Genomic DNA, 17,995 nt, shown 5'->3' with positions numbered 1-17,995 from the left:
ACTGAGGTAGTCATTTTCCTTGGGGAAGCCATCCCATTGTTCTTATGGAATACATTGAGAAATACAGAGATCAAGGACCAAAATTTTAGTGCCTGCTAAATTTAACCATTAAAGTTTGAAAGATAATGACCTTGGATGCCATGATCAGCCAAGAAGGATGGGTCAGTTCAAAAGGACTGCACTCCATCATGGCTGAAGTCAATAAAAACTGAGGACCCTCTACCTCTATGGAAGTCATTTTTATCTTAGAAGGGGCAGCAAAAAAGCCACCTGTAATCAGTCAAGACTTCTGAAATAATTAATAAATGTTGAGTTTCCAGGAAATAAAACAAGGTACTTTTTTCTTTTTTTTCTTCCCTCAGTACAATGAAGAGTTTAATTGGAGCACACAAAAAAAAAAAAAAAAAAAAAAAGGGAAGAAGATGGTGTGCATCCCTGATCTGTTTCTTAATCTTTTACAGGAAGAAGAACATGTGCCATACACTGCATGTGGGAAGTGCGTACGGATGACTTTCTGTACAAGTGCCATCTTCTTCTGGGTAAAGTTCTTTTATTCGCTTCCCTCATAAATTCACTTTTCTAGTAAGTGTCTAAAAAATGATCCTTCTGAACTGAACAAAAAATGAAGAATGGAACAGGTTGAGTCAGATTTCCATCTCATGCATAAATCAAGCCCATAAGGTATGGGCCCAAATGGAGAAGGTAGCTGTAATCACCCAATACTCATTAGTATACAGTATCAAAACACCCTGCAGCTGTAGCTTGTGAGTTATGCTTGTGAAGGTGGTCCATTGGTTTTTCCCTCATCATTTTAAGACAAATGTCTTTGCTTTTAGAGGGGCAGTAAGGGGAAGACTTTGGTTTATATGCTCTCCTCCCTCCTAGTTTCTGTCTGATTTGTTCCAGCTGTGTTCTTCCATATTGTGTTTCACAGTCCACGACCTCTTTCAGGTTTTGTGTTTCACTTAACAGAGCAAAGTTGTGTGCTCTTTAATCTTCCAGAGCTGCTACTTTAATTAAAACTAAACCTTGAAAGCAGTCCAGTCAACCATGACACAATATATAACACAATGAGCAGGCCCAGAGAGATTGCCTTGAAAAGCTCTGTGTTTTAGCATGCTGCAGGTCCTCCTCTTCTGTAGCACCAATAGCAGCTGGAAAAGACCTCATTCCTGGTGATAGGATGCAGATAGGAGATAGAGTGGTGTCTGGCAGCACAGGAGAGCCTCAGCATTGACACATTTGAAACACAGAGGAAAGAATACTGATCTGCAGTTGGATTTAAATAGGCCAGACTTCATGTTGGAGGGAAGAGATTTGTTCTGGGTTTGTCACTTGTGTTACTGCACAGTTACTGTGTGCGGGGTCAGGGAAGGTAGTTCAAGGCAGTTTGCTGAGATAGTGAAAAAAAGATACACAGCCTATGAACCTTAAACTGAATAATAGCTAGAGAACTAGCAAGAAATAAAAGCAGGAAGAGAAGCAGAAAGAGGAGATGGCAAGCAACATGGGGTACCTGGATCATTATTGCAACTCCTGCCGACTACATGACGTGCCTTAAAATTTTTCTATTCCTTTGAGGGGTCAGGCTACAGTCTGTAGCAGTATCATGTGAAAGAGAAGGTGCAGCCCCCTCCATAATCAATATAGACTCCCTAGTACATTTGCCATCCTGCCAATTGTCCAATATGACGAGTTTTCTCCCATCACATGCCTCAAGGTGCAAGATTTATATTATAGTTATATTGGTTTACATCAGTACAAACCTTGTTATTAGTCATAAAACAGACCATCTCTTTTCTTTCCCCTAGATTTACTATGCTACATGAAAAAAAGGCTTCTTTTATGGATTCTCTATTTATTGCTTTGTATCTTATTTGATCATCCTCTTGCAGTGGAATGACAGGCACAAAATTGCTTTCCTTTTGCCTATCATAAAAAGTGTTTTGAACTCACTTTTTCCTAGCTCCAGTGGTTGAACATGAGCATCTTTCTTGCATTCCCTTGGCAGATCCTTTTGATTATTGCTTCAGTTGTTGGAATCATTGTCTACAGGCTCTCAGTTTTCCTGGTGTTCTCTGCCAAGTTGTCGCAGCACATCAGTGGAACGGAGGTGATCCGCAAGTACCTGACTCCACAGACGGCCACGTCAGTAACGGCTTCGCTCATCAGCTTTGTAGTCATTATGATTCTCAACATCATCTATGAAAAAGTGGCAATCCTGATCACTGACTTCGGTATGCTGCTGCTATACCTCAGATGGAAGTGTGGGGTAAAATACCTAGTAAAATCAGCATTTAAATGTGTAGTAGGTATTACAATAAATGAACCTGCACCACATCTTTCAGAATTTTCCCACAAAATCACACAATACCACCTAGACATTTTCCAATATAGATTCTCTCAATATCAGAGAAATATGATATTAAGCTCTTTGCCTGAGAAGTCCTTACAAGGACAGCATGAAAGATCAATTGTTTACAGTTTTGTGCTTGTGAAACATACAAAGCAAAGAAAATAACTACAACAACCAAGCTTTATGAAAACAGATCAGTAAGGCATAACACATTCAATTATATTAGCTTTTGTTTATAGGGAAAGTAGCTATTTTGTTGTAAATAAGGTCACCATTCCAAAGCTACATACCACTCTGATGTTGTTAAACAGATAAACAGTCACAAATAATATTATTCTCTATATCCAGGCCATCAACATTAAAGTAAATATTTTACTTTAGATTCATGAGGTAGTGTGGTGTTTTCAGTTAATACTGTTTCATCAGTTCAGAGTGTTACATTTGCATCTTTCCTGAGTCTGCTGGATTTGGGTGCTTTTTCTTCCCCTGAGTTATTAGAATTTTTGCTTCTTCTCTTTCTTTATTGTCAGGGAACAAGTTATTTTCTTTTTACAACCCATACAGTTTTAGAATTATATAATGGTTACAGTATACATGGGGATTATGAACAATCTAAATGATAATGCTCTCAGTCATATAAAGGAATATGAGGCATACAGATACTTTGCAGCTGAAGCTCTAGAACAGCTTGTAGGTTACTTGTAGGTTGGGTTGTTTGTTTTTTTTAGTTTATTTCCTTTTCTTCCATCACAGAACTTCCAAGGACACAGACTGATTATGAAAACAGTCTGACCACAAAGATGTTCTTGTTCCAGTTTGTCAACTACTATTCTTCATGTTTCTACATAGCCTTCTTTAAGGGTAAATTTGTAGGTCACCCTGGAAGTCCAGTTTATTGGCTAGGAAAGTACCGCAATGAAGAGGTAAGAATGTAGAATGTATAATTAATCTGGGTACTGTGCTGAAGTTAGGAGTGTATAAAGTAAAACATAGTTGTACATATCTAACATTAGGTTTTAAAGAGTGGCTGCCTCCCAAGCTAATGGCCTCCTCACTAACCCCTGGCATAAAGGAATATGGTGCAAGACCAGTTGCACTTAGAACTGTGGTATTCCACATACCCAGAAAAGGGTTATTTTACCGTGGTCCTACAATCTGTGACTGGGCACACAGAAAGGAGAGACCATCAGGAGAAGTGTTCCTATTTTGCTGGGTGACCTTCACCTGGTGGTAGCACACAGCTGCATGACTTCACCTGGAATTTCACTCTTTCACTGGTATTCCGTCAGCCTACAGTATGTGGCCTGGAATTGGCTTTTGCACACCTTACTGGAAAGGTTTGCCTAGACAGTCTTCTTCGACTGCTTTCAGTAATGTTATTATAATAAACCAGGAATGCATAATTTTAAATGCTTCAGTCATGCCTGAAAAGTTAATCAACTTCAAAAAACTTTCCTGTCTCTCCCAACCTTTAGTGTGATCCAGGTGGATGTCTCCTTGAGCTCACAACCCAGCTTGCCATCATAGTAGGAGGGAAAGCGATCTGGAACAACATTCAAGAAGTTCTTGTTCCGTAAGTTCAAACTATAAAGTAATCGGCTCTTTCATATTTGGAAAACGCTTGATGCCTTCAGGCACTTGCTACTGAGTTTGGTAAGTGTATATTGTGTTCTGAAAGAACTTGTCCTGGAGCCTTTTTTGGACTAGTAGTCTGGGCTCCTCTCTCTGTTGTTTTAACTGATTTTAGTTCTAATCAGAAATTCTTCCTTCCTCTGCAAGTCAAACACAATGTGTTTCAGGTTGAATATTCAAAACTGAGATAGTAGAAGCGATGAGAATCTTAAACTGAAGACTTGCTCAATATTGATTGGAATGATTTGTTATACATTGGGCTTTTAAATGTCATGTGTAAGTTACTACTTTCATTTAGTAAATACAAATCACTATGATTCTGGTATATTGCCCCTTTGCACTCTTATTTATGGTTTGTAAAAACCCACTTTTAGGATAAGGCAACAAAAGGAAGGAAGTTTTGAATAATTCAGAAATCAATACATCCAGTGATCAAACCTGTAACATGAGAAATGCCAAATGTTTTTTCATCTTCACTTTTTAGATTCTTTTACCAATGTCAGTGTTCTTTTTCTTCCTGTCTGATAGTTTGGTCAAGAATCTAATTGGAAGATATTCTGCAGCTGCTAGATCAGAAAAAGTTATTCCACGTTGGGAACATGACTACCACCTCCAACCCTTTGGAAAACTTGGACTATTTTATGAGTATCTTGAAATGGGTAAGGAACTGTTTTTAGTCTGGGTTCAGTGCTGCTGCTGGATACAGACATGTTCTAAAGAAAATCTTCATACAAGCAATGCTTAATATGGTGGACAGAGGAGACATTAATGTTTTCTCAGACAAGTTTAGATTGAGCCATTACAGATGGTTTTACAAGCTTTTATTAAGCAGCTAAGCCTTAATCCATCTTATAACCAGGAAACAGCATGTGGTTGTACAAGGAGGAGTACTGCCACTTCCTTGCCTAATCCTGTGAGAAATGCATTCAGAAGGCAGCCCCCTGTCATGTTGTGGTGTAGCACAGCAGAGCCCGGTGTCACACTGCTCTTCTGGGGGGCTACAGTCACCAGGACTCTTTGCTGGTAACCTGGGAGCTGGCAGGCCATGGCTGGTTTGTTGCCACCATCCATTCTGTGACAGCATTGCCAGTGGACTTGAGTGTTGGTTTGGGCCTTCCAGTTCGGTACGGAGACAGATAGTCATGAGATTTCCTCATGATAAAGACGTCAGAAAGAATACACAGGATTCTGGATATTTGAATACCCAGAATAGTTCCTCATGCTGTGTTGTGATTTGTAATATTTTCCTGTCCCCTTCATCTAGCAGGTTTTTCAGTACTATTGTGCTACTATTTTCTCATCCAGAAGATGTCCTAGGAACCCAGCTACTCTTTCTTGTTTCTCCCATCTGAATTTGGCTTATATAAGCTATACATGTCTACACTTGCTTATCTCCAGTAAGTGAAAGCTTCATCAATGCATGCAACCTCTCCCTTTCACAGTTATACAGTTTGGCTTTGTGACCCTGTTTGTGGCATCGTTCCCCCTGGCTCCTCTCCTGGCCCTTATTAACAACATGTTGGAAATCCGGTTGGATGCGTGGAAGCTGACGACGCAGTTCAGGCGCATGGTTCCGCAGAAGGCACAGGACATTGGCGCCTGGCAGCCCATCCTGCAGGGCATAGCCATCCTGGCCGTGGTCACCAATGTAAGTACAGTGCCAACAGCTGCAAGAGATAAAGTGCCTTCACTGCAGGTGCTGCATCCAAATGTGGGAATCCTGTGCGTGGCAGTGCAACCGAAATGATCCTTATAAGGCCCATCTTCTTAAAACAGAAATTCAGCTTCTTTCTTGTGTACTTAAAAATACCACGTGTGCTCAAAATTGCAGACCAGAATGAATTGTCTGAGAATTTGGACACTAACCTGTGCTTCAGTTGTACTTAATTTTTTTTAAGTACACAATGAAGAAACTGAATTTTAAGAGAGTTTCTTGAAAATATTTAAGAAAAACATTCTGATTAATATACTTCTAACAATGAAATTCAGACCTTTCACATTCTTTGTATCAAACCACCAAAATTTCATTTGTAGGCTGCATTGTGGGAAGAAAAATATGGCGTTGTTATTTATGTCATTGTGGATTATTTGATTGCTTATTCTTGAACAGTAACTAGTATGTATTAATTTAACAGAAAATTCTTGCTGCTGGCCTTTTTTAAAGGAGTAGTGACCACTGGTTTCCTCTGGAGGGACAGTAACGCCACAGACTATCCATGTGGAATAGCCTTTCTCAACAAGGTCGCTGTTTTCTTCTGTTATCAGAGAGATCCAAATATGTTATGCTATTAGACAACTCTATTTCCTGGTCAGTCCAGCTGGATCTTGTAATACCAATATGAAAGTAGAAGCTGAACATTAAGATTACTTTAAAATACTGTACCTTATCACAGTTTTCATGGTATTCAGGGCAGTTTTGAAGTGGCTTTGGTGACCTCATGTTGACCAGGCCATGTGTTAGGAATGTGTTTGTGCCCTGCTCTCCACACTTGATGTCAGTGTGCAAACAGAACATCGGCCGCTCACCTCCGTGGGGCTGTTGGCGTGCGAGGGGCTCAGTCAGAGTCTGCCACATTCAGACAGCCCCTCTGCACATGCTGTGAGGACCTCAAAGAGATTGGTATTTATTGCTAATGAAGTGTGGGCCATAAAGCCATGTGCTTGAGCAAATGCTAGAAGCTGTTTTCCTCCTTTAAGTGTGTTTCTTTTCTTGTTTGACATCCAGGAACCGATCCAAGTCATCAGTCTTTCCTTTACCAACCCTGCCTTGATTTTACCTTAGTACCCAGAAAGGGTTCCTTCTCTTCTACATGACTTGTTACAGCTGATTATCCTTGGGTAGTGTATCATCTCCTTCGTGCATCTTCTCCTTCATGCATGTTACCTTTGTAACAGCTGCTAGTACTTGCAAGCAATTTTTGCACAGAGCTACCAGTTTTGAGAGTTGCCGTGAGGCACTGGACTTGCTATTGCATCTGTTGTTGATTTGAAGACTGATTTTAATTAGTTATGGTATAAATGGAAACCTGTGTGCAGTAAAGCTTGGGAAGCAAAGAATGTGCTGTTTGTTTGTAGTTCTCCAGTGCAATACTCTGAAATGCAGCCCATAATTCAAGAGGAAAAAAGTTTTTCCTTTGAGAGGATGCCGTAGGATTAGCTCTCGTATTTCTGTCCTTGAAGCTCTCCGGAGCACATCTGGAGATCATTCTGAGAAAGGGAGGAGAGTGAGATAGGGTTCAGATTTAGGATGATGAGAGACCTGGGGCCTTTCAGAAAAGATTCTGTAAGATCAAGTATTCAGCTCTGTACCAGAATCTTTCTGATACAAGGAAGCAGCATCAAACTCATTTGGTCCAAAGGGAGAAGGAATTATTCTGGCTTATTGATAAGTTGATATTAATTCATTTATGGTCTGACTAGATGAGCTAATGAACAGAAAGAAAATTTATTTAACAAAAATTTTCTATGCTTGTAATTCAGACTACAAATACTCTACTTGTACTCTACTTTTAACTCTACTTCAGAGTTAAAAACAGAGTAATTTAGCTGTGAGGTCGTCTCCCTGCAAGTGCAAGACACAGTAATATCTACTTCTTGTCAGTCAAAAACACCTACTCAGCATGTAAATATAAACAACACATAATTTTCACTTCATTTCGCACTGGCATGTAATGCTTAAAAACAGTATTTAAAAGTGCATGCCAACTACATTTGATCTAAGCCAAAGTGCAGTACAAGAAAAACACCTTCTCCTTGAAAATTTTCAGTGAGTTTTAGACCTAGGATGCCTCCCTGTTATTTGTCATCAGCCAAACTTTCTCTCAACTGAATTCACTTGTAACAATTATCTGGAGAAATAAATGCAGGTCTGGGACCATAGTCTCAAAAGGATTGTTTCTGCAAATTTTATCTTAACTACAGTGCACCTCCTCAGGTTCTTCAAAAGATAAGACACTAGGATATCATTCATCATTTGGCAGTGGTGCTACTTGAGGTAGGGTGGGTCTTGTCCCCTTTTCAACTCCCTGTCTTTCTCCCTCAGTCCTGTCTCTTGCATTGTGCTGGCACCAGCACTGTACAAAGACATGATGAATCAGACCAGGGAAAGGATCCAGTGGTGATTCCCAGTCAGATCAGCATTGCCATCTGATCTGCTGCATGGGCCCAGAAATGCCCAAGCCAGTGCAGAGCTCGAGTCAACTGCTAGAGGCAGAGGCAGGAGGTTGTTTTAGCTAGCACTGCCACCAAAGTATTTTCCAAGGAACTGTAGAGGAGGTACCCACATTTTTTTTTCACCCTTTCTCCTCTCTCCCCTTCCCTTCTTCTACAACTGTTACAAATGCCTCCTCAGGCTGAGACTGGCTGGCTGGCTGGGAATGCTGCACAAAAATGGAAATTTTTTTTCCCATGTCATCAAAATAAGGAAATACAGACTTCATGAATTGCAGACTAGCATGGTGGGGAATAAATACAGATATTAACCAGTTTTTATGCTCCTCTGTTACCCACTGACTTTGCCCCTAACTCTGTCCCACGATTCTCCTGTGGTTTTTCTGCCTCTTTTATACATCTCTGCCTAAACCTTCTTCCTCCTGATCTCATCAGATCTCTACTTCACACCTTTTTCCTCCATGTCTTTGCCCTGGTTCTTTCCATCCATGTTGTCAAGTGGGTATTTATATCCTGATATGGGACAAAACACTTCTCTTTCAGTCCTGGAGTGCAGCTAGTCACTCCTTCCCAGGCGCTGGGCACCAGAGACGCCTGTTGTCATGAGCTGGCTGGGCAGCCTCTTGCTAAATACTCAGCTGCAGATCTTGCCAGTGGAAAGTCTTCCTCATAGGGAAACCTTTTGAACTTGGAGTAGCAGAGGAGGAAATTGGATTAAACATAGTTAACCCGTCCTCCAGAATAGGATGTTTTGGGAAATTCATGAGTTTAGAAAAGACTTCCCACAACAAACCCACAGATCATATTTCCTACCCAGTTTGTGACTAGCAGACTGAGTGGGACAGGGACTCTCTTGGGAGCAAGATAAAAACAAATGGTCACGTCACGTAAAACAGCACTATGCAGCTGCTACTAAAAAAAAAATTATCTTGGCATCAAGAGCAGTTTCCACATGTACTGCACTATAGTAGGAGGCAACAAGTACCAAGATGAATTTGGGCTGGCTAGCACCTCTGAAAGGGTGGGATGTTTCTAGGATCAGAGACGGATCAGTTATATATCTAATTTATTTAATTCCTTTGCTCAGACGTCGGAGAACCTGGTGACATTTAATTTTCTATTACTGAAGAACTCTTCTGTTGTTTCCATTAGTTTCATCAGGCAGAATTTCTTTAAGCATCTCATAAGTACTCGTAAGAAGCACATTTGCTGATCTCCTCTGCATGCACATGAAGAAAGTGGTTTATAGTATAGATGTTTTAAGGCATTCAGCAGAGCTAGCATAATTTAGCAACTGTACAGAGTGCACATGCCAGAAAGGGATTGTTTTGTGCCCATGAGAGACTACATGCTCATTTACAGAATGAACAACCACTGACGGGAAAAGAACGTATTTTCTATTTTTAGCTCATATGCTAACTTTTGAGATGATAAGTATATGGCAAAGGAATGCATATTAAAGCTTATTTCTTTAATGCTGCTCTGCTTTTTTGCCTTCTCTTTCTGAAATGCAGGCTATGATCATTGCTTTTACATCTGACATGATTCCTCGCCTGGTTTATTACTGGTCCTTTTCAGTCCCTCCTTATGGGAGTCACAGCAGCCACACTATGAAGGGGTATATAAACAGCACACTTTCTGTCTTCAATATATCAGACTTCAAGAATGAAAGCAGACCTTTTTCCCCTTGGTTTGGGAACCAAATGACATGCAGGCAAGTGTCAAATAAGCATTTGTCATTTTCCAGTTACAAAAATAATGGTTTTTATATCTAAGCTCTCTAATTCAGTTAACAATATCCCATAAGAAACATTAGAACACAGGAAAACTCAGCTTATTTTGAATGGCAGAATAGAGTGGAAGTATTCACCCATAATTATGTGATACTCAGAAAATTCTTATTTTAATTTGGCTTCATCCTAGCTGATTGTTTTCCAAAAAAAAACACCTTAAAATTTTTGTCAGTAATTCTTAATAAAATGGGAAAAACTACAACATTTCAGCCAAATGTGGCTTATCTTGCAGATATGATTTTACCCATCACAGTAGCTCCCCGAGCTGACTGTTCCTGGACACATTAAGCAGGGCCATGTCGTGCTCCATCCTCTGGCCAGAGAGCCGCACTGCAGAGATGCCAGAGAGCAGCTCCTGACTTTCCTGCATTGCTTTCAGATACCGGGATCTCCGCTACCCTCCTGGCCACCAGCACCAGTATGAGCACAACATATACTACTGGCATGTCCTTGCAGCCAAGCTGGCTTTCATCATTGTCATGGAGGTCAGTGTATGGGCTCTGCTTGAGCATTGCTTGTTCAATCTCTTCCCTCCCTGCGGAAAATCCTTCCGAGGCATTCAGTCCAGGCACAGCTATCAGCACTGGTGATGTGTGCCAGCATGAGCAAGAACTTGGGAGATGGAAATTAAGAGTAGCAACATTGGAAAAAGAATTCCCTGAAATCATGACATCAGCTGAGGATTGCCCCACAAATTCTTTTCTCAAGAACTGTAGAATAATTTTTAGTAGCAGAAATAGAATACATGTACTTAGAGGAAGTTTGCACAGTGTCCTGCATGCATGGTACTTCTATGTAATACATGTACATAATACAGGTACAATACGTGGCAGAGTCAAGTCTAAAAAGACAGTCACTGTAAGAAGTGAGTCTCTAGATGATCATCAAAAAGCAATTGCTCCTTCCTCTGCAGCTACAGCCTGGGTTTATGAAAGATGGGAATCAGTCCAAGATGAAGAGAGATAAATACTAGGTATTATTTAATTATAAAATGTATTTAGGGCCTGATCCAGGGACTACTGAAGTCATCAAAACTGGTTAAAGCAGATTTCCTGTATCAGAGAAATATAATGGTCCCAGAGTCATTTGAACAAACCTAAAAATCTTACAGGAAACTAACCAGTGTTTCCAAGCAGGAGGGAAATTATGTGTTCCAGGGTTTCCCCAAAGCAGCCAGAGAAGTCCTTGCTCAAATCAGGATTGGAAAATCAGAATTTTTTGTTTATCAGATAATTATTCTATCTTACTAGTCATATCTTTTTAAAATCTTTTTCTACTGTGTTAGATACTAATACTGAATCACCATAGAGTCTTAAGACAAAAAGTGTCATTTCATTTATAATCAGAATAATGTCCTGGTCAGCCTGACTGACATTTTTTCATTTTCACCTTTCACAGCATGTCATATACTTTGTGAAGTTTATTATTTCATATGTAATTCCGGATGTATCACAGAAGACCAAGAGCAAGGTCAAACGAGAGAAGTACCTCACACAGAAACTATTACACGAGAATGATCTCAAAGGTGTGAAAAAGAACATGGGCAAAATAGCCAACAAAATCATCAGAGGACCAGAGAGCACTTTCCGACCTAAAGAAGAATAAGTTCTTTTTCATATGGAATAACAGTATTTAGACAACTAATATCTGTCCAGATACTACCAATAGCTATCAAGCACTTTGGATTTACTAAATATTGTTTCTTGCACCTCTTACTTACTCATTTACCAGTTTCCCTTGGAAAAATGCAACCACTGCAATGCAGATGAGAGTTATCATTTTTTTAAACTGGTTTTTAGGACATATTAAAAAAAAAATAAATAAAAAAGGGTAAAAATTATTTCACCTCTTAAGAAGATGCAGATTAATTCCCAAGCACCTAGGCTGCTTTCTACTTTTTTTAGGCATCAGCTATTAGATGACTAGTGTGACTTGAATAAAACCTTAAGAACAAGAATGATTTGCTGTAAGGATATCATCGCATCCAATGAAGGAATTTTGATTGCTTGCTAATGCAAACCTCAGCTATAAAATGAAGAGGAAAAGCCAAAACGTGAAAGAAAAAGAAAGAAAATACAACTCAAAATCCCATTGTTAAGCCATTGGAATTGACATACTAAGCGTGGTTGTTTGCTACTCTGAATTAACTATGCATACTGAGACTTAAATGGATAACAAGATATTTCAATTAATCATGGACTTGGATCACAAGGAGCAACAGGACTGTAAGCCCATCCTGTTCATCAATCTTTGTGTAAACAGGAGAATGGCCTTTGAAATCAATGCATACAAACTGACCTTACAGCACTCCAAGTGAGTAGAAAACTCAGGCATTTTATCTTCCCCCAGTCAATGTACTTTCATTAGCTCACTCGCCCATTCTCAGCTAAATGCTCATAGCCTTGAAGGTCTTGTACCTGTAAAAGCAATAAGTGTTAAAAGTCTTTTCACATACTAAATCAATATTTGTGGAGGGCTGTCTTTTGCATTTCTCTCACACCAGAACGTGCTCGCTCTTCCCTGAGGTTTTGACATAGGACGAATGTGCAGCTGAACATTTTGATACAACATTGTGTGATAAAGTGAATTCTGACAAGACTATGAATCTATTGAAACTGGAGATTGGAATAAACCATTTAATAGGCCTTAACCATGCTATGAAGCTTTAAATAATACAGATGGATGTCAGAGGTGTGGAGGCACGTGCTACAGCCATCACTCATCTTCTAATCAGTCTGCCGATCTGATTGTTTATTTTGGATCCAGCTGCAAACTGGGAATAAGGGAATTACAGATTAGGCATGTATGTGGAGGGTTATTTTGTGCCTGAAGCATTGATATTGCAGATTATTAACTTGCTTTCTCTTTTAATAGTTTTAATGGACCAAATTATATAAATCATGAAAACCAGAACCTTTTTAAAAAAGCAAAATATACCTGTAGTTTATAAACCAGGTGATTATGTTTGAAATTTTGTACTCTTCTGAAATGCAATAGATATGCATAATTTTTAGGCAGATTATTCATATAGCTTTTTACATATGAAGTCCATTTACAAAAAGTAAATAGCATTTAGAAGATGTATTTTATCCAGTCAATAATCAGAAGGAATTAAACCTATGAATTTTGCATTAAGGTCACCAAACACTGAGTGTTGTGTAACTCAAGCCTGTCTTTTGAAGCAAACCCTATAGAATCATAAGAAGACCTCTAAGATCATCAAATCCAGCCATTAACCTGACAGTGCCAAATCCACAACTAAACCATGTCCCTGAGTGCCACACCTACATGTCTTTAAATACCACTCTGAGCTGAGCCATCCAGCCAGTCTTTTACCTAGCAAGCAGTAGGTCTGCCCAAGCTGTGAGCAGATCAGCACCCATTGGGACCTGAGGACTTGTGTGTGTCTAAGTGGTGTAGCAGGTCACTGACCATTTCCCCTTGGATAACAAGGGCTTCATTCTGCTCCCTGCCCCTGTCTCCCAGCTCAGGGGGCTGGGTTCTCAGAGAACTTGGTCTTACTAATAAAGACTGAGGCAAAAAAGGCATTGAGTACCTCAGGCTTTTCCTCATCCTTTGTCTGTGTGTTTTCCATCACATCCAATGAAGGATGGAGAGTCTCCTTAGCCCTCTTGTTGTCGCTAATATGTTTATAGAAACATTATTACTGGCTTTTGCAACAGTAGCCAGATTAAGTTGGGGTTTGGCCCTTCTAATTTTCTCCCTGCATAACCTCCCACCATTAATCTTCCTGAGCTGTCTGCCCCTTCTTCCAAAGGCCATCAACTCTCCTTTTTCACCTGTGCTCCAGCCAAAACTCTCTGTTCAGCCAGACTGGTCTTCTTTTGAATATTTCCAGAAACTCCACAACCTTTCTGGGCCACCTGTGCCACTGCTTGATCCCTCTTACAGTGAAAAAGTGTTTCAGTTTGTGCCCACTGCCTCTGGTCCTGTCACTGCACAATATACCAAACTTTCAGTTAAAACAAAGTTTTGTCCAAAAAAACGTTTCAAGGAACAATTTAATGAAGTACTCTGGATTTCCCTGTGCAAAACGAGTTGGGTTAGAAAGGGCAGTCAGCTCCTTTCATACTTGGAGCTTTTGGTGTTAGCTTTCAACTGGACCTTTCTCATTTGCAGTTGTGTTTTGATGAGAGATGCCATTTGTATTTCCTCTTTAGTGATCACAGCACAAGTGTGCCTTAAATACCTTTCCAGGTGTGGTGGTAGGGGGCTGGGGCAGGTAAGGAGGCATCCTGTGATGAAGGGGGGAGAATGCAGCACAAAATGGACCATTTCAGGTAATTATTTGGTCTTAAGGAAGCTCTTTGAGAATTAAAGAGACTATGAAACAAACAAATTGTCATACTGTGAGCAGTGGCAGAGCTTAAGGCTGATTTTCAGGAGTGCCTAGACTTTTGCTCCCTGTTTAATACCTGGGGACTCTCCAAGTTGTTTCTTCATACATCAGTTGGCATCATTTCCTAAAGGGAGAGTTAGCTCTCAGTGTCATAAAGAGTTTATATTCCTGCCTTTAAAATAACAATTAAAAAACCTGCTACATCGGCAAAGCCTACGTGCTGTGGCTTGGGCTCCTCCCGTAATAAAATCCTAAATCAGCTCTGAGTGTGCTCCTATGTAACCTTTTTTGTTCAGATGACAAATGTGCTTTTGAAACCGGTCTTCCACTTGTCTCCATATTCTGGGAGACATCACAGACTAGTCTGGGCACACATGGACTGAGTTCCTTCTGCCTCAAACTGACCCAGAAGGCAGCTTTTAGATATGCATTTAATGGTGACTGACAGGCACTTAGTCCTCAGAGCTGAAACCAGAGCTGGGCTGAAGAGAGTGGTGAGCTCTGCATGGGCATCACCTAGCCAGCATTAACTTTTTGCTCTAGTGATTTGCTTCTGAAATGCCATGCTCTATGCTAATGTAGCTGTAACATTTCATTTCAGAAGACATTACATCAGGAATTCAGTTCAGTTTGCCATGTGCTCAGTGTTACTCACAGCAGAATTCTGAATCAGAGAAAGAAGAGGGAAACCAACACAGTGCCTAATAATTGCATTTTAATAGTTTCATTTAAGCTGTGCAGTTTCTGAAGCCTCTACCTCCAGCTGCTGAAATGTGCTCTGCTTGCACGCAGGAAGCTCTGCAGAGGCATAAGAACAAAATGCTGGGGACCAGTTGCCAACAAATGAGTATTTGTATTTTTTTTTTTATTTTTAGGCTTGGTCACTTTAATTAAAGATCTGCTTGAAGGGAAAATCAGCATTTGTTTTAAAGTCTGAATCCATTTTACCTTTTTTCTACACTTGGTATGTAGGCCAGATTCCTACTTTGTACAGATCTGTTGAAGTCAGGGTGAATTTGGACCAGTGACCATTTCATTGCCTTAACAAGCACCATAAATTGCAGACTATCACCACTGTTTTAGACTCCTTGTATGTCAATAAAATTCAGAATGTAACGGTGTATTTTTTGTATTTTTTCTAAGAATGTTTGCAATTCATTTTTAAATATTAAGATTTCTTTTATATTTATTGTCATTAAATAAAATCTATTTTAAAATATCAATACATCTGATGTTGATTAGTGTTGTTTGTTTTTCCTTGAATGATACTTCTGCTGCCAAATGCTACACTTAAATTATTACAGTGTCATCCCTGTCTAATTTCCATATTCATCCTCTTTTTCAAGGATTTTCCTCTTACTCCATTAAACTGTTACTAGTGCTGAAATTTATCTCCTGTGTTTTTCTGCATCTCCTAGATGGAAGCCATTCCTTTCAACACCACATCGATGACAAGGACCATTATGCTCTCATACATATAAACAGTTTAGGTCTTTATAACCTTTCATTCCTGTCATGATAAACCCCGTGTTATGTTTCAGAGTCATCATTTATTTCTTCATCTGGATCGAGTCTGGGATACTCCCACCTCCAGGCAGTCCACTCTGTCTCTCCCTGCCATCCAGCCATCAGTTCTCTTCTGCTTCTGCTCTGGTCTTGGTCTCTGCTTCGGGGAAATTCTTCCCTATGACTGAGAGAGCAGAAAGGTTAGAGGGTAATTTTAAATACAGACCTTCTTTGCACTGTGGTGCATTGGTTTTATTTCACATAGAGATTCTCAGGATCTGCTTTCAGCAGCTTTATGACAGTTGTAGATGCAGAAGTACTATCACTCCCGACCCGTTTTCTGCTCACTAAGGGCTATGTGTCTCACAGATGCCAGCACCCACTCTGCCCTGCCACTCTTGCTTCAATCTGGCTTTGTCAAAGCAAGAACAGAAGAAACTTTAGAATAAGGCATAATAAGGATTATTGTCCTACAAGCAGAAAGATATAGTATTATCATAGCCCAAATCCATTCAAGGACTATTTTATGCATTTTAAAATTGACTTGTACATTTATAAACATTCAAACAGGCTTTAGTTATTTTTTTGCTTATTATACAAATAGTCAAGGCATAGCATTTTATTTCTGGTGATGGTAGAATGTAATTCTTTCAGTCGCAGAGGAGATGAAGTGTACTTATTTTGGATAGTCAGTATATACCAGATGAAAGCACACTGTGCTCTGCCCCACCTGGAACACCCAACCCTGTTAGTGTGCTCTGCCTGCACATCACCAGAGATGTCAGCAAAGGTATGAACAATTCACACCAAGTCTAGATTTTTCTCTGGTATGCCTACCTGTCATTGCCAGTCTCTTACATAAGGCTGCTTTTGCCACACAGGGGAGCAAGTGATGGTGGCTGCAAGTTTTATTTTCAGTTGAATTTTTGTGGACCTCAAGCATGGATCAGTAGCAGGTATGCAAAACACTAAAAAGATATGGATGTAGTTACAGTATATTGCTCCAGCACAGCTTGGAGCAATATTTTCCTCAGAACAGTGTGTTTTAATAGCCTGATAATAGTAAAAACTATTTTTAGGAAAATTGAAGAAAGTGGTTTTTATTTACAAGCTACAAGTGCCTCAAAACAAGCATATTTTAAAATTGTTTTCTACAATTGCTGCTGCATTCTGTAAAAACAATCATCTTGTAAAACATTTCACATCCTGTAAAAACAATGCTAATTGCAGAGATTAAAATTACATTTAGGAATTTTATCAATTGTATCAAGGTTCATTCTCTATTCTATATTCTGTATTCTTTAGTCCCCATTATCTAAAAATATGTAAGCTCTGGTAATATACTAAATGCTGAAGAAAAGAAAAAAGAAGGAAAAGAACACAACACAGACCAAGGAGAAAGTCCCACAGCATTCCCCAGTGCCACAGGCACAGGCCAGGACACCAAAAACCACCTCTAGCATACGAAGAGAGCGTTGGGGGAAGGGAGGACAAGGTAGGGGGAAAAACTCATATCTTAAATTGTGCAACACAAGAGAAATTACAACCAGCTCTGACAGCATCAACATAATATCAAGGCAGGGGATGTTAGGTACTTGTATAGTATCCATGTAAGCCTGTCACTTAATTTCTCAGCTTTTTGAGTAATTATGATGCCCACAAGTGCCTAAATAAGCTGTGCTGGGAGCCACAGCCACCTGCAGCTATCACCTTACCTCCCATTCTCTGGGATCCCACTTGGTCTCCTGTTACAGCCGTGCTGTGCTCGTTCATGCAGTCATGTTCTAAACCGGTCTGGCTGCTCTGAGTGAGCACTAACTGAGCCTCTCTGGATGGGCACTGCAGGATCTTTGCTTGCTGGAGCCAGGCAAGCCAATGGAAATTGTGGCCAACACCCCCAGCCTGGCATTCAGCCCTGAACATCCATCCCCTCCACTGAGGACTGAGGGTGCTTGGGGTTTGTCATGCTCTTGGGTTTTATAGAGCTCAGAGTACCCAGGCTGCCAGGGGTTAAGATTACTTGTCCTGTGAAAATATTTTTTCAGCCATGCCAGCATAAGAAGGCAGAGGCTCTGCCTTCTCCCTGCCACCCTGCAGCTGCCTCCTGCCAGCCCCTGTGTTTGTGCAGCTGTCCACTGGGCAGGGGAGTGTGGCCGCAGGGATGGATGTGCTGGCACG

At 40.2% G+C, this 17,995-nt stretch overlaps 1 protein-coding gene and 1 long non-coding RNA gene across 3 annotated transcripts in view; one reads left to right on the top strand and one right to left on the bottom strand.

Moving 5' to 3' along the window:
• ANO6 (anoctamin 6) overlaps positions 1 to 15,534 on the top strand; it is a 70,233-nt gene extending 54,699 nt beyond the window's left edge. For both annotated transcript variants that reach the window (XM_086884636.1, XM_086884637.1), the window contains 9 exons: positions 462 to 539; positions 2,012 to 2,237; positions 3,110 to 3,279; positions 3,832 to 3,929; positions 4,517 to 4,647; positions 5,431 to 5,636; positions 9,673 to 9,872; positions 10,331 to 10,436; positions 11,350 to 15,534. In XM_086884636.1, the coding sequence (XP_086740762.1) occupies positions 462 to 539; positions 2,012 to 2,237; positions 3,110 to 3,279; positions 3,832 to 3,929; positions 4,517 to 4,647; positions 5,431 to 5,636; positions 9,673 to 9,872; positions 10,331 to 10,436; positions 11,350 to 11,556 (1,422 nt within the window). In that variant the 3' untranslated portion in view covers positions 11,557 to 15,534. The remainder of the gene's footprint in view (positions 1 to 461; positions 540 to 2,011; positions 2,238 to 3,109; positions 3,280 to 3,831; positions 3,930 to 4,516; positions 4,648 to 5,430; positions 5,637 to 9,672; positions 9,873 to 10,330; positions 10,437 to 11,349) is intronic.
• Positions 4,795 to 17,771, bottom strand: LOC147653641 (uncharacterized). The gene is made up of 4 exons (XR_015285607.1): positions 17,533 to 17,771; positions 15,900 to 16,001; positions 12,250 to 12,368; positions 4,795 to 7,195 (listed from the first exon to the last, which is right to left on the bottom strand). It is a non-coding gene; the product is annotated as an uncharacterized LOC147653641 (long non-coding RNA).
• Positions 17,772 to 17,995: the final 224 nt, after the last annotated feature.

Source organism: Cyanistes caeruleus, chromosome 4 (genome assembly GCF_971803275.1).
Source record: "Cyanistes caeruleus chromosome 4, bCyaCae1.hap1.1, whole genome shotgun sequence".
NCBI classification, from domain to species: domain Eukaryota; kingdom Metazoa; phylum Chordata; class Aves; order Passeriformes; family Paridae; genus Cyanistes; species Cyanistes caeruleus.
Note: the sequence above shows the minus strand (reverse complement) of the source record. Positions and strands in the feature narration are given on the sequence as shown.